Source organism: Gracilinanus agilis, chromosome 6 (genome assembly GCF_016433145.1).
Source record: "Gracilinanus agilis isolate LMUSP501 chromosome 6, AgileGrace, whole genome shotgun sequence".
Lineage (NCBI taxonomy): Eukaryota > Metazoa > Chordata > Mammalia > Didelphimorphia > Didelphidae > Gracilinanus > Gracilinanus agilis.
In genome coordinates this window covers 99,023,813-99,039,790 of record NC_058135.1, presented here as the reverse complement: position 1 = coordinate 99,039,790, position 15,978 = coordinate 99,023,813, and the positions used below count along the sequence as shown (strand labels likewise).

The window sequence follows — 15,978 nt, the reverse complement described above, 5'->3', positions numbered from 1 at the left end:
ATACTCAGAGGCAGAAAAACTTCTCAAACAAGTGAATAACCTGGTCAGACTTTTATTTTAAAAAAAATTTAATTTAAACTAAATTTTAATTTTAATTATTTTAAGATTTTTAAAAAATCATACTCTCATAGTTCTGGGGAAGTTTACGCAGGAAATATCAATGCTTCTAATATTTCCAAAATCCCCCAAGTACTCACAAGGGCTAGTCTCATCGCTTCATTTATGATGAGTATTTTGTACAACAACAAAAGGTACAAACATTGTTTTTCTTTTTACAGGGGACCAGAGAGGAAGGTTACACCAATCCTCCTATGGCTGCCCAGGATGCAATGGTAAATCTACTCCAGCTTTCAAAAAGCCAAAATTCCAAACCAGCTCTCTCTTTGTGGTTTGGGATTGTTGTGATGACCCTTCTTGTCCTTGTAATGTTCCAGGTCCTTTGGGAAGCTTGTCAACAAAAGACAGGCGAACATAAAACCATGCTGCAAATGATCCTCTGTAACAAGAGCTATCAGCAATTGTGGATGGGTAATTAGTAATCATTTTTATTTCTACCTCTTTGTCTGAATATGTAATGAAAGACAGTTGGGTAACTAAAAAGAGAGGAAAATATAAACTGAAAGAAGAGAAAGGATAGTCACCATCTAATGCTGAAGAAAAAACAAGTCAATTTATTTTATTTAAAAAAAAGAATGCCTTATATTTCCAACTCCAGCAAGATTGTTGTCTCATGTCAATGAATATTATAGATAACTGAAGCCAAACACTATAGCTTAACTCTTAAAAATGCATCCAAGACTTAGCACAGTTCCTGACATGTGGTAGACCTCTAATAAATATTCATTGATTGGATTCCTTTGATTGATTGTTAAAGCAATGATTTCGTTGTTGTCTAAAACTTAACCATTTCTGGTGGGAGTTTTTAAACAACTCATTAAAAACTGCTCCAGTCTTTTAAAATATATATTTCAAATGAGAAGAATAGTAAATAGTGAATAGAATAAAATTAGAATAGTGAATAGAAAGGCAAGCTTAAAGCAGGAGAATCTGTATTTAAATCTCACCTCTAATATATATTGGCTATTTGATTCTAGACAAGTCACTTAACTTCTCAGTGTTTTGAGCAAATAAAATTTTAATTTGCAGAAGAGTTGCTGGCCTGTATTGGTAGAGGCAGTTTCCTCTCATGAGAGTTCCAAATACTAATGAAATCTCAGGTCTATTAGCTATTCCTGTACTTTAAAAGACCTGTATAACTTGATTAATCTGGTACTCCTTCTATAAATACAGAATGAAATCTTCTCAAAAAAAGAAAATGGTTTTCGTGAATTTTATTGGCCTCAAATTTTCATAACCTAGTGGTTAACATCCTGTTGAAAGCCTCTTTATATAAAGCTTGGATATTCCTCAGAGACAAGGCCTGCAGATGGTCACCTAACCCAGGCCTAATACTTTCCCAGGGTGTTAGGACATGCCAGAGTTTTGTTTGAATTCCAATCCTCATCCTCCAAGTCCTTGTGAAGCAAGGGTTACTTCCATACCAATATATCATAAATATCATCTTTCCAAATTGGAAAATTATAGAAATATAAAATACAAAAATAGCAATCTAAAACATAAAATTCACTCTACCTTAAAAGATGGGAAATGTTTGATGACTACATTGGAAGTAATGGCATGATTAATTATATGCATGGAATTACTTTACTGATTAGAGCAAAAGACTAAAAAAAATAAAGGAAAAAATAATAGCAAGGAAACAGTGTATACATTTAGGAAAAATTTAAGATCTTTACCAGCTATATCAGAAAGGAGAAGATATCAAAAGAATTTGGGAAAAGATTTATGGATGGTATTACTACTTTAAAATCAAGATATCAATAACTACCGACCTATGTGCTTATATTCTCATTTTTTAAAAATGTCTTTGTGAGAATCACTAACACATAGATTGAGGGTATATTTAATGAAAATTTAAAAATATATATTTTAAAAAATTATTTTCTACAGCTAATCATATTTTTTGCAATCATGAAATTGACTAGAAATTAGAGAATATAATACTCTGCTACATTAGATATTTTCTGATAATAAGAAAATGATTCAAGGGAGAAAAATACAACCTTAAAAAGGCTTTCATGAAGGTGAATTTCATCAACATATTAGTTTTAAATAATATTTTTTGATTAAAAGATTCTGTTCAATGCTCCTCTATTATCGCTAAGTGAGAAATAAAGCAGCGTCCACATATAGTATTCTCTTCAAATGCATTGTCTACTCTTGTGTAGGATGTCCAGCGAAGGTCCTAATGGGAAAGGATTTCCCTCTTATGGTGAGGTTCTATAGATACTTCCATATGTAGATTATGTTGTGCTATTAGCATCAAGATCCAGAATATTACAAGGCCTGTTTAAGAGTAATCACTTAAAAGGAACTGGTCTAACAATGAAAAAGAAAAATCAAGCGATTAAAAATACCTATTGTCAAGACTATAACCTGTAGTTTGATGAGCAGTTCACTGAATCATTACACTAATGATTATGTCTCAAAAGGTACTGCAAATGAGCAGTGAGATGAGCCAAGAAATGAATTGAAGAAATGAAGAGCTGCCAGAATCTTATATGAAATCATGCTGTGCTTTAATGATTGCAAAAGATATCATGACTCATGAAGTTATCTTTTTAAAAATTAATGCTAATATTTTCACAGTAAAACTATACCATTTCTAGTCTTAGAACACAATAATCCCCAAAGAATTAGATTTGTAGCTATTTCAACTTCCTCATCATTTTGGATGTCTAAAAATGGAAAGGGCTGCCTCAGCAGGGAATGCCAGAGAGATGAGTGGAGGCTAGATACATCATTGGCAAAAAATACACAGTAGCATATTTCATGTATATGGCGAGAAGAGGAGATGACAGGTATACAGCTCTAGTGTAGTCACAAAAACAAAAATACAAAGAAGAAGGCCTTCAGCACAAAAGGTAAATTCACTGTTGAGGATCTATGCGAGAACATAGGCAAGAACTATATAGAATAACAAGGTACAGAAGGATCGATATCTAAATGAGTAAAGGGAATATGTAGCCGTATGAGAGCATGGATCAATGAAAATATTAAATAATTTTTAGAGATTCGGTTAGGAGAAATATATATACATACATATATACATATACATATGTGGGAAGCCAATAAGAGAATAGATAAAAATCTGAGACTGCTCTTTTGACCCCTTTTGTGATCCTTGTGATTTCTTCTTGAAAAGTATTATGGCCTTACTGAAAAGCTTTAAGTTCCTATCAAACCTGAATTTAAAGGGTTAACACTGTTAACACAGCAAGGAATGCTGCTGCCTGTTATAGCTAAGGCCAAGATACTCCCCAACTTGGCTTTCTGATAAGAAGCCAGTCAAAATTCAACCTTGGCCTTGGTCTATTCTGAAACCAATGTTTTGTGTTTTGATGTGACATAATTTGTAACTTCTGCGCATCTGCAAAGTTTTGGGGGGGAGGGTTCTTTTGAGTGAAATGAGTCTTGAAATATATATATAATAATCTCCATGCTCCTGGAGCCAGAGCTGGAAGCATGAAGTAAAAGACATTTCCCTTGTCCTGTCCTTATTTCCTTATCAACTAAACTGTCATCAGATTATCAGAGATGATAAAGAGATCTCCACATACATATACATATATATATATGGATATATATAGATATATTGATATATATATCACCCCAACCTATCTAGCTAAGGTTTATTTTGATATGGGTAGTCTTTGTAGTTATAGGTTAACTGTACACATTTTTTAAAGTTTTTCAGGAATTTCAAAACATTTCTGGACAAGACATAGTAGATGCTATTAATGAATGCTATGATGGATACTTTCAGGAGCTACTTGTGGCAATAGGTAAGTAATAGGTAAGGTAGAACGTTCAAAATCACCCTAATGTAAAGTTTATTTTCTGATTAAAATAAATTGTGCATGTGTATATTATTGAGGGGAATATGCTGGCTTTCTAAGGAATCTTAATTCGAAGTAGCATAGACACATTAACCGTTGTAATTTATCACCAACTTTAAAAGTTGGAGGGTGTTTTTGTCCATTTTTTTCAATTAACATACTTGTACTTACAAACTTGTAATAGAGAAGAAAGTTTAACTTTTTCTGCCTGACCTCAGAGGACAGAACTTGGGACAATGAGAGAAAATGTAAAGAAATAGAATTCTACTCCATATAAAGAGAAACTCACTAATAATTGGCTGTCCCAAATTGGAGTTAAATCCTTCTAGAAGAAAATGGCTCTTCTTCAGTGGAGTTCTTCAAGCAGAGAAAGATGACTATTTGTCCAAGATACTGAAGAGGGGACATATATCCATGCACAAGTTTGAAAATTCTAAATGTGGAAGGCTAAACTTGGATCCATGGAAACTGAGTTCAAATTCTGACTCTGCCACTCATTATTTGGATGATATTAGACAAATTACTTAACCTCTATGAGATACAAGTTCCCCATTTCTAAAGTGTGGGTGTTTGATTAGATGACCTCAGGGGACCCTTCCAGCTCTAGCATTATAATTGTTAGGCTATATGTCTTGTGAAGTCACAGTCAACTCTGAAATTTTGTGCTTCTATAAAGCAATGCTATACAAAATTAGTTTCTTGACCTTAAACAGTTAATGTGCTTAACTCACTTTTTAGGAGGATGAATATTGAACACAGAGCTATCTTTTGTGAGTAATTATACATACCACCCTATTCAGCTTATTTTCATATTCATTTAACTAATTGAAGGGCAGAAAGACCTTTCTAATATGACCTCTTCTTATTAAGCTAAAATCTCCTTTCAACTCCTCTCTTAAAACTGTTATCTTTATCCTGGTAAGTTCTGCTAGAATTTTAAAAAAGTGTCATCAAACACTCCCTAAAAACGTGCCAAATAACCTTTTTGGAGAGAAAAAAAAAGTTCATTACCAAATTCCAGTGAATATAACTACTCCACTCAAGTAGATTAAAAAAATAAAGCTATGGGGATGGCACAACTACTGTTCATTTTTTAAAAATACAAAACAACCTAATTCATCTTTGCTTTGCTTTGGATCTTGCCTCATTTTTGCAGTGAGAATGTCAAGATACCAATTTAATTTAAAACATTACTCTGAAAGATTCTCAAAATACAATTAGCTGGTCTGTTGTAGACATAATATAGTGATCCAAAGAATTGATCAATAAAATAAATATACTATTTTATTCATTAAATATACAGTAATCAATAAAATGTATCTTGCTATGAGTAGAATGACAAAGGCAAAGATTGTTACTGGGCTAAAGTTAGAATCTGAAATCTAGCCCAAATCTCTCATTTTACAGATAAAAACATTAGTTTAAAATAGTCCACTGCCCAGAATGCCAGAACTGAAGAGACAGCATGAATGATGGAATAAGAACCCAGGGCTACTGACACCAAATGAAGTTCTTTATCTCCTATACCAATGATTCCCAAAGTGGGCGCCACCGCCCCCTGGTGGGTGCTACAGTGATCCAGGGGAGAGGTGATGGCCACAGGTGCATTTATCTTTCCTATTAATTACTATTAAAATTTTTTTAATTAATTTTCAGGGGGCTAAGTAATATTTTTTCTGGAAAGGGGGCGGTAGGCCAAAAAAGTTTGGGAACCACTGTCCTATACGATGCTTCCTAGAAGATACAAATCCATATCTCGAACTCCAATTTCAAAGAATTCTTGGATTCCAGAATACCTACTATATATTTAGAATGAAAGAAAGTGCCAGGAGGATAAAATTATATCTATCATGAAATCATCATGACAAACAGAGGTGTGCTAAAGTCAGGTTGAAATGGCACCCAAGAACCAATCATTAAATTTCAAGTGTATTTGTGCCTCAGTAATTGGTAAATAAAGTAGATCAGAGCTTGATTTATTATTCTATTGATTATCTAACCTTCGGAAAATGATAGGAAAAAAGAATTGCTAATAATGTAAATTAAATTTAAAACTATGCTCTGTGTTCATTTTCCCCCTGAGGGTACAGTTTACTATACATTTGCCCAACAAACCTCTGAGTATAAAGTTAAGTAGAAATTTTGATATTAAGAGACACCTGAGTTCAAATCCCAGCTATGATAGCTATTAGTTAAATGACCTTAAAACAGTTTCAAAACCTCATTTCTTTGTCTAAAAGGAGGATCATAATACTTTCAATGACTATCTTGCAGAATTGTCTAGAGGAGAGCACTTTATAAAACATAAAGATCAAATAGGAAAAGTAATATGGCAGAATGAAGAGAGTGCAGGCCTTGTAATAAGAAAAACTTGGGTTCAAACTTTATCTTTTCCAGACACAAAGTTGTTTGACCAAGGCAAGTCATTTATACTATCAGAGCCTCAGACAAATTTTTAAGAATAGAAGTTCCAGATGAATGGATAATCTCCATTATTGGAAGGAATTTCCTATACTGGACATTCTTTACTCTAATAAATTCACAACTCTAGAGAGGTGGGAGAAAGAATTAAAAGTTTTATTTAAATTCAAGTTATTATTATAACCATTAAACAAAAAATCAAAACTTATTAAATGCTAAGTCATTTTTACTTGTAAGAGGGGGGGAAAAGAAAATGTGAATGGAAATGTTCATTATGCCAACATAGTTAAGATAATATGGAGCACAGAGCCTACATTATCAGATATATTAGAACATAGATGAATCACTCAGACACATGCAATACATACACACTACAACATATAGAAACCCATGTATATTAAATGATATGGAGACTTTTCTAATCTTGTGCTACCTGGAAAAATTCAGTTTCATTTTCTCTCTTTTTTCCCAAACCCATGCTATAGCCCCCAAGGTGATTAAAGCAAAAGGGAAAGTGTTTATTGTCCCATACCATTATTGAATCCAACCCTTAGGGGGGGAAATAATGGAAACAAGAAACTGTTTTGTTTTGTTTTTTCTTTTTCATAATACACAACTATTCAATAGGGATGACAAGATGTAGCAGCTTGCCTCCATCTCAGTAGTGGCCTGGGGCCAACTGAATATCAGTCCTATTTCCTTTTAAGTTTATACTTTGAGAGCTCTGGATTGTGCCTAATGAAGTTTATATAGCTTGAGAGGTTGAATAGTTCATCCTTTTATAACTTATCCCATAAATGGTATGCCATAACTCCAGTCATTTTCTTTCATGGACAACTCTTGGTGACCCCATTTGGGATTTTCTTAGCAAAGATACTGGGATGGTTTGACATTTCCTTCTCTGGCTCATTTTATAGTTGAGGAAAGTGAAGAAACAGTGTTAAGTGGTTTTCCCAGAGTCCCGCAGCTGGTAAATATCTGAGGCCAAATTTGAATTCATAAAGATGAGTCTTCTTGACTCCAAGTCTAGCACTCTATCCATTGTGCCATCTTCCTGCCCACCTAGGACATGATATCTACAACATGCCTGGTTTGTGACTATTCATAGACTCATAGCTCTAGAGATTAAACAGAATTTAGAGATAATCTAGTTCAAACCTCTCATTTTATTGATGAAGTAATAGGTTTCAAGAGTGGTTCAGTGACTTTAGTCAAATTCTTCAAGATCATTGGCTTACTTGCCATTTTTCCTACATGACCCTCCATCTCTTATCTCTGCCCTTTCAAGGTTGTCCGTACCTATACCAATTCTTGGCCTTCCTCACTGGTCCCTAATTCCTGGCTCCATTCACAACTCAGCTTAAAGGCTACCTTCCACAGAAAGCCTTTCTCATGTCTCCCAGTTTCTGATACCTTCTCTTTTCAAATTACCTTCCATTTTCTCCATATTGATCTTTCATACACCTAGAGATTTACATATTATTTTAAATGAGGTATTTGTAATGTGCTTAACCCAATGCTTGATAAATGCTTAATAACTGTTTCTTCCCTCCCTTTTCTTCCCCCTATTGTAATGGAAGCACCCTGAGAAAGAGCCTTACTTTGGCTTTTCTTTATACCCCAGTATTGAGCACAGAGTGATTACTTAATATATGTATGTCAACTAACTGACTGATTTAGCTATTATGGAGCAGAGCCAGAATTCAACCCCAGATCTTCTGAAAATAACTCCAACACACCATTTTCTAGTATTTGTATTCTAGGATCATATACCATGAAGCCCCAACCCAGTTTTGGTTTAGGGACTTCTAGCACAGGGCTGGAGCCAGGTCCTCTTTGAAAGTCCATCAATGACCAGTTCATCAATAGCCAAAGCGATTAAACTATCCTAAGAACAACAGGAATTCCTGATATTTATATAATATTTANGGAAACTGAGGCAGGATTAAGTGATGTCTCACACAGTGTCTGAGGCTAGATTTGAACTCAGGTCTTCTTTACTCCAGGTCTAGCAGTCTATCCACTTAGCTATTCCACTGCCTATATGGCTGGATTTGAAGATATTTTATTTTCCCAATTGTATGTAGTGACTGTCTTCCACATAGATTTTCTGAAATCTTAAGATCCAAATTGTTTCCCTCCCTCTTTCCCCTCCCTTCTTCTGGAGAAGGTAAACAATTTGATCTGGGTTGGATAGATAGATAGATAGATAGATAGATAGATAGATAGATAGATAGATAGATAGACAGAGACAGACAGACAGACAGACAGATAGATAGACAGACAGACAGACAGACAGACAGACAGACAGATAGATAGATAGATAGATAGATAGAAAGACAGACAGAGACAGACAGACAGACAGACAGACAGACAGATATATAGCTAGATAGATAGCTAGATAGATAGCTAGATAGATAGACAGATAGATAGACAGATAGAGAGATAGAAAGACAGACAGACAGACAGACAGACAGACAGACAGACAGACAGACAGACAGATAGATAGATAGATAGATAGATAGATAGATAGATAGGTAGATAATTTTGTTTCAGCCTTACAGAAAACTTGCAAGGGACACACTAGAAGTTTAATTTTTTTGGAATGGACTTGTGATTTTATTGGATTAGGAATCTTTAGGATGAAGTGGTTCCTCTACCAATATGAATTTCCACCCTCTCTGCCACTAGAAGTCTCAAAGCTGCCTATGTCCAAAGTCGACTAAGTGTAGGCTTCCTCTCTTCAAGGATAGCTTTCTATTCACGAGGCCAGGGGGCTAGCATGTGAGGCAGAGGTCTTTCCCTGCATGGAGCACTTTGCCATGTGCATTTCTAAATTCATTTCTGTGACACTGGTGACCTCTTGTGTCTGCTCAGTTCCATTTCTATTTTCACAATTCTTGTCTTTCTATAGCAAAAACTTAGTCTTGATAGTTAAAATGAAGGTCATTGTAAGGAGGAGGAGAGAAGGGGGTAATTTTGGTTCCTTTCCAACTTTAACCATTCTATGTATGGAACTTTAAGAGTGATTTTGGGACAAGTATTTAATGAGGACATTGCCATGGAGCATTGATTCTCCCTCCCGTATTCGCCATGGGTCTTAATTTGATCACTTCTAGACTTACTAAAAATTTACAATATAAACCTCTTTATAAAACATCATTCATCAGCGTTCTCTAGTGATAACCAACCTCAGCCTTTCCAGAGCTTTATCCATTAATTGATCATCCAATCATCAAAAACAAAGAAAATGGACACAAAAGTATCTTTCATGAATCTAAAAGCATTTCTTCTTTTGTATCCTATAGTTCTCTGTGTCCGGGACAAGCCTTCCTTTTTTGCTTATAGGCTGTATAGTGCAATACATGTAAGTATGATTTCCTATATATTTAACAAGTAGTTTTCTTTATAAGCCATGACCCCATTGCCAAAGGACTAATTTAATTATATTCCTTAATTAAAATGCTATTCATCTTTTACAAGTCTTCTTTGGAATCCTATGTTTCATAGATCATAACATCTTGTGCTTAGAGGACTTCTTAACACTGAAAAAGCAAATTTAATACAAATAGCTTCCTTAAGGTTAGTTTTTGTTTATAATATCAGATTTTAAAAGGAGTATTTCTAAGTTTTGTATTACCCCTATGTTTTTAAAATTAAAATACAGCTTCGGTGTTTGGTAGGTCTTCATTATTCATTGTGCTTTCATTTAATTCATATCTTGATTTTGATGGCCCACACTTTCATATAGAAGTTCAATTGACTATTCTATATAAAGAATGCTGTCTTTTAGTCTACATGACCGCATGCACTTGTCCACGGGATTTTCTTGGCAAAGATACTGGAGTGTTTTGCCATTTTTTTCTCCAGTGAATTTTAGCAAAGGTGAAGTGACTTGCCCAGGAACACACAGTTAGTAAGTAACTAAAACTGATATATATATTTTTACTCTAGGCGCATTGCTCTATCCACCCTACCATAAACAATGTAACACATTTTAAATTAATAAAGAATTCACAGTCATCAGCTGATTCTTTCTTGGGTACTCATTAATATGCTTTCTTCAAATCAATAATACCCTGCATCATTTTTCTTCAAACATAGTAGCTTTATTGTTTCCTGGTGTGAGAATTTCCTTTTACAAATAGTCCTTTTTTTATTTTTTTAAAGACTATCTGCCACATACTGGACAATATTAGAATTCTCTTGATAAAAATAAAACTTACCCAATTTCTAAAAAATTTCTTTCGCCTTTCTTTGAAACCATAAGCTAGTTTAATTTGCTCTTAATAATATTAAAAGGTATCCACCTCCAGAGAAAGAACTGTTGAAGTCAGAATGCAGATCCAGGCTTATGATTTTTCTCTTTAGTTTATTTGGGTTTTAATTTTGGGAGAGGGTTGGCTTTATATGATTATTCTCTTATCAAAATGGACAATGTGGAAATAAGTTTTGCACGATAATACATTTATAACCCAAATCAAATTCTTTACCATCTCCAGGAAGGGGGAACCAAAAAAGGGAGGCAGCTAATTCGGATCACATAATTTGGACCACTTCAGAAAACTTAGATGGAAAACCATTATCACATATAATTGGAAGAATAAAATACATTTGAAAATAATAATACTATTAATATAGCACTTTTACATTTACATAATTTAAAAAGTGCTTAACAAGCACTATTTCATTTCATCTTTACAAGAAGTTTAGGATGTAGGTGTTATTATTCCCATCTCATAGATGAAGAAACTAAGGAAGAGTCAAAATAACTTGTCTGGTGTCACACAGCTAAAAAATGAGGACAAAATCAACCTCAGTTCTTTCTGACCCCGTGTCTAAGCACTCCACCGATTGAGACAACCTCAAAAAGCATTACTGGATTAAATAGTACTACATTATTCATGATTTAAACAGTGTCTCATCAGTCAAACAAATCATTTACTGGCAACAAAGCCTTTAGATGAATGTGACAATGCTACACCCCATCCTATTTTTTACTGTCCTACAGGCTGAAGATCAAGAAAAATATGCAGAGCAAATCAAAAGATTAAATTGTGCATTGAAAGAGAAGTAATTTTTCACATACCATCAACTCTCACGAAGTGGTTATTACACTTCAGACATGCCCATCTATCTTGAGAATCATTTTTAATGCTAAGATAATGAGCATTGTTTTCCTTCAGAATGCATTGTGGGTCACCCTGATTTGGTGTCAGAAGACTTGGGTCCTAATTGCCCGTACCATCAAATCACTGCTTAAAATATCTAAACTTCAAGCTCCCTGTCTGTCAAAGGTGAAGGATAGTACTCATGTTTAATGGTAAAAAGAAAGGAAAGAGGGGGCAGCTGGGTAGCTCAGTGGATTGAGAGCTAGGCCTAGAGACCAGAGGTCCTAGGTTCAAACCAGGCCTCAGCCACTTCCCAGCTGTGTGACCCTGGGCAAGTCACTTGACCCCCATTGCCTACCCTTACCGCTCTTTCACCACAGAACTAATACACAGAAGTTAAGGGTTTAAAAATATATTAAAAAAAAAAAAAAAGGAAAGAGAGGTGACTCAATAGATAAGAGCACTGGATCTGGACTCAAGAAGATATGAGTTCAAATCCAGCATCAGGCACTTACTAGCTGCATCACCCCTGTGCAAGATGCTTAACCTCTATCTAGCTCAATTTCTTCATCTAGAACAGTGATTCCCAAAGTGGGCACCACTGCCCCCTGGTGGGTGCTGCAGCAATCCAGGAAGGCGGTGATGGCCACAGTTTTTTGGTATTACATTCTTTTCTGAGTTCAATAAATAGTTTCATAATTTCCAGGGGGCGCTAAGTAATATTTTTTCTGGAAAGGGGGCAGTAGGCCAAAAATGTTTGGGAACCACTGATCTAGAAGGATAATTATATTTCTTTTCTGCAGTTGATATGAAATTAAAATGAGATAATATTTATAATGTAGTCTAAACACCTCGAAGCTCTATATAAATGCTAGCAATACCAATACGCAAAAAGAATTTTATCAATCTTAAAGGATCATATAAATTATCGATTCTCCACTGGAGAAAATCAGCTACACACTTCTTATCCCTCAAATAAAGAATAAAAATAGGCTCATATTTATTCTATAATAATTTTTATTAAATAATACAAAATATAATATATCATAATATATCAGTTCCCCACTGGAGCAGACCAGCTATACGCTTCTTCTCCCTCAAATAAAGAATAAAAATAGGCTCATATTTATTTGATAATAATTTTTATTATTTATTATTACTTTTATTAATTTATTATTATAAAAATAATAATTATTATACTATATCATAACAAAAGTAATGAGGGAGAAAACTAGTATTTCAAATGTATATAAGTATTTTAAGATTTATAAAACACTTTACAAATTTTATCCTCACTACAACTCTGAGTTAAATGCTATTATTTCCCCCTTCTTATAGATGACACAGCTGACACAGAAAGCGCTTAAATGATTTGCCCAGGGTCACACAGCTAATGGGTATCTGAGGCAAGATCTGAACTCAGATCCTCTTGGCTCCAAGTCCAGTGCTTTATGTATTAAGCTCTCCCACTATCCAGGTACCTGAAGATATTTAGCTGAGCAAGGTTACAGAGACCCAGCCTCAAATTCACTCTTGGTCAGGTACTAGAATAGAGGAACTAGCTGTAGGATTTTGGGCAAACCACAATAATTAATAATAATAACTCCAATTTATATGTTCCTTATGGCTTGCAAAGTGACATAAATGTGTAAAAAATGCTTTTCCCATAATAGATTTATAGAAACATAGCTGATATAAACATTCCAACCCTTAATTTTAGATTTGAGAAAATTGTTGCCTCTCAAGACCTTGTTCAATGTAACATAGGTAATAATTATGCTATAATTATATATTATGCTTATAAAAATGTATAATAATTATACATTATTATAATATAATATAAGAATAATTATAAGTTATAATTCAAATCCTTTTGAACTCTGTCTAGTGCTTCATTCCCTATACTGCCTCTAGACACAGGCACAGTGGATAGAGTTTTAGATCTGGAATCAGGAAAAATCAGAGTTCAAATCCAACCTCAGACACATGTCAGCTCTGTGGCTCTTGGGCAAGTCATTAAACTCTGCCTGCCTCAGTGTACTCATTTGTAATGTGAGAGGATAAAAGCACCTACTTATCAGTGTTGTGAAAATCAAATGAGACAATATTTGTAAAGCACTTAGCCCAGTGCCTGGAATTTAGCAGGTGCTTGTTTCCTCTCCTCCAAAATTTTAAATCTAAGACCCAGTGGCTTCTCAAGGTAAAATCAACGTTCTATGGATTTGGAACCCAGTAGAGAGGAATAATATGCCCATGCCCATGATCCTTTCACAGAATAAAAATTGCTGTGGCTGGAAAAAACGACTTGTTGATGGGAATGAGAGGAGCATCACAGCAATTTCCCCTGCCCCAGTCATTCCCACTTTGGGGAATGAAATCAGCTGCTGCCCTGCATGGTGGGCAACATAGCATAGGACAGCGTGTGTTTCTCAGTATGTGAGTGTTTGCACAATTGATTAGTGAGATCATCTCTAGAATTTTCAGATCCCCCAAACTGAGATGATCTCTTCAGCCACGAGATGTCAGCATTGCTCCATTAAGTCAAAAATTAGAAAATTCATGATTTAAATTGGTCTATTCTGGCCTTTTTATTCCACATAAGGATAGGAAGTGGAGCCAGGATTTCATGGGTTCTTGGGGAGGTTTTTGGTGAGGAGCTTCCTCTATCATTGCATTAATAGTTCCTTTGCAGCTCAAAGGTTTTTTTTGTTTTTGTTTTTGTTTTTTTAATAAGTTTATTTAATTTAGAATACTTTTCCATGGTTATATAAAGCATGTTTTTTCCCTCCACCCACCCCCCTCCCATAGCCATCTTGCAATTCCACTGGGTTGTACATGTGTCATTGAACAAGACTGATTTCCATATTATTATGCAGCTCAAAGTTTTAAGAGTTGCCTCAAACACTGGGGAGGTCAAATGACTCTTGAAAGGTAGAATATGAACTTATCTGGAAATTGTCTTCCTGACTCCAAGGCCAACTCTCAAATATCTATGTCACTTTCTACACTTTCTCTTTTGTTCTAGTCACTTGAGGTTAATTTCACCAAGGTTGGTCTAGATTAAAATCTCTACCTTTGGATCTTTTCATTGGCCTTTGTCAAATAAACTGGGAGTTTTCACATTAATCTGTTAGATTAAGATTTACTAATTTATCTTCTTCAACTCTACCTCTCCTTTTCTCTTTCTCAAAATATCTTTATTTTTATTCCTTTCCTTTCCTTGACAAAAATAAAACAAAAAATCCAATCCCCTCTATCAATAATTGAGATTTCTGAGGCCCAGATTTTAACATGAGATTTTTTTTTCCAGTCAAATCCAAGAGACAAAACAAAAACAAACAAAATTTAAGCTTTCTAGTTTTTCTCCTTTCTCTTCTTTTAGGAGCTAGGTTTCCATAACAAAACCATTATCAGGATCCTAATTGCCAGGAGTGAAATAGATCTGATGAATATAAGGAGAAGATACAAAGAAAGATATGGAAAATCTCTGTTTCATGATATCAAAGTAAGTCTTGGGTTGTTTTGTTGTTGTTGTTTTTTTTTAATTAAACTGTGGTTTAGTTAAATTTCTGATAGGTCTGAATAAGATATCTCAAATCAGTATCCCCAAAATGAAACTTTCTATCTTCCCCACCAAAAACTTGTCCAAATTTCCTAATTCAGTTACCACCTCCTCTTTGAAGTCTTCCTCATGGAGGAGGAAGCATAATACAGGAAAGAGTGATGGATTTGGAATCCCAGGATGTAAATTAAAACCCCAATTGTGCCAATAACTACCTTTGTCAATGGACAAATCATTTAAACTTTCCTAAGCTTCAGTATCTTCATCTGTAAAAAGAAGCAACTGAATTCCAAAGTCCTAGTTTCAATCTGTTATGTGACCTTTAGTTTTTGCTGATCCCTTGATCCTAAAATTATTTTATATCTATTTATCTTTGTAGACACTATATATGCCCCATAGTAGACTGTAAGCTCCCCAAGGATAATTCATTATTTATGAACTAATACAGGGGAATGTAGGGATTTTAATCACATTCAGAACTACTTTTCTGGCTCAAGGGACATGTGTGATGAATGACAATCATTGTAACATAGAAAGGTGTGGACATAGGGAAGGAGAGAAGTTGATTTCCTGCTCCAGTCAGTCATTTACAAGATTTATCAATTCATCCTAGTTCTTACCAAAAGCATTAAGTATGTCTTCACTTTATCTTTATCTTTAAGACAATTTTCATAGTGGCTATTCCACATATAATTTAAGATTTTATTAGAGAATTTCAGAATATTGTAACTTCTCCCAGACTTACCTTTGATAAATAAAGCGATGAGGTTCTTGGGAATATTGCCATATTTTTTATTTGTTTTGCATTTCAGAATTTTGCTTCCGGACATTATGAGAAAGCTTTGCTTGCCATCTGTGCTGGCGATGTTGAAGATTATTGAAAGAAAAAAAGATGAATTTGGGATAATGCTTTCCCATTCTTTAA

At 34.5% G+C, this 15,978-nt stretch overlaps 1 protein-coding gene across 1 annotated transcript in view; it reads left to right on the top strand.

Moving 5' to 3' along the window:
* Positions 1-15,934, top strand: part of ANXA10 (annexin A10) — a 71,794-nt gene extending 55,860 nt beyond the window's left edge. Inside the window, exons 7-12 of the mRNA XM_044681681.1 lie at positions 279-332; positions 435-528; positions 3,810-3,905; positions 9,689-9,747; positions 14,874-14,996; positions 15,866-15,934. Coding sequence (XP_044537616.1) covers positions 279-332; positions 435-528; positions 3,810-3,905; positions 9,689-9,747; positions 14,874-14,996; positions 15,866-15,934 — 495 coding nt within the window. The remainder of the gene's footprint in view (positions 1-278; positions 333-434; positions 529-3,809; positions 3,906-9,688; positions 9,748-14,873; positions 14,997-15,865) is intronic.
* Positions 15,935-15,978: the final 44 nt, after the last annotated feature.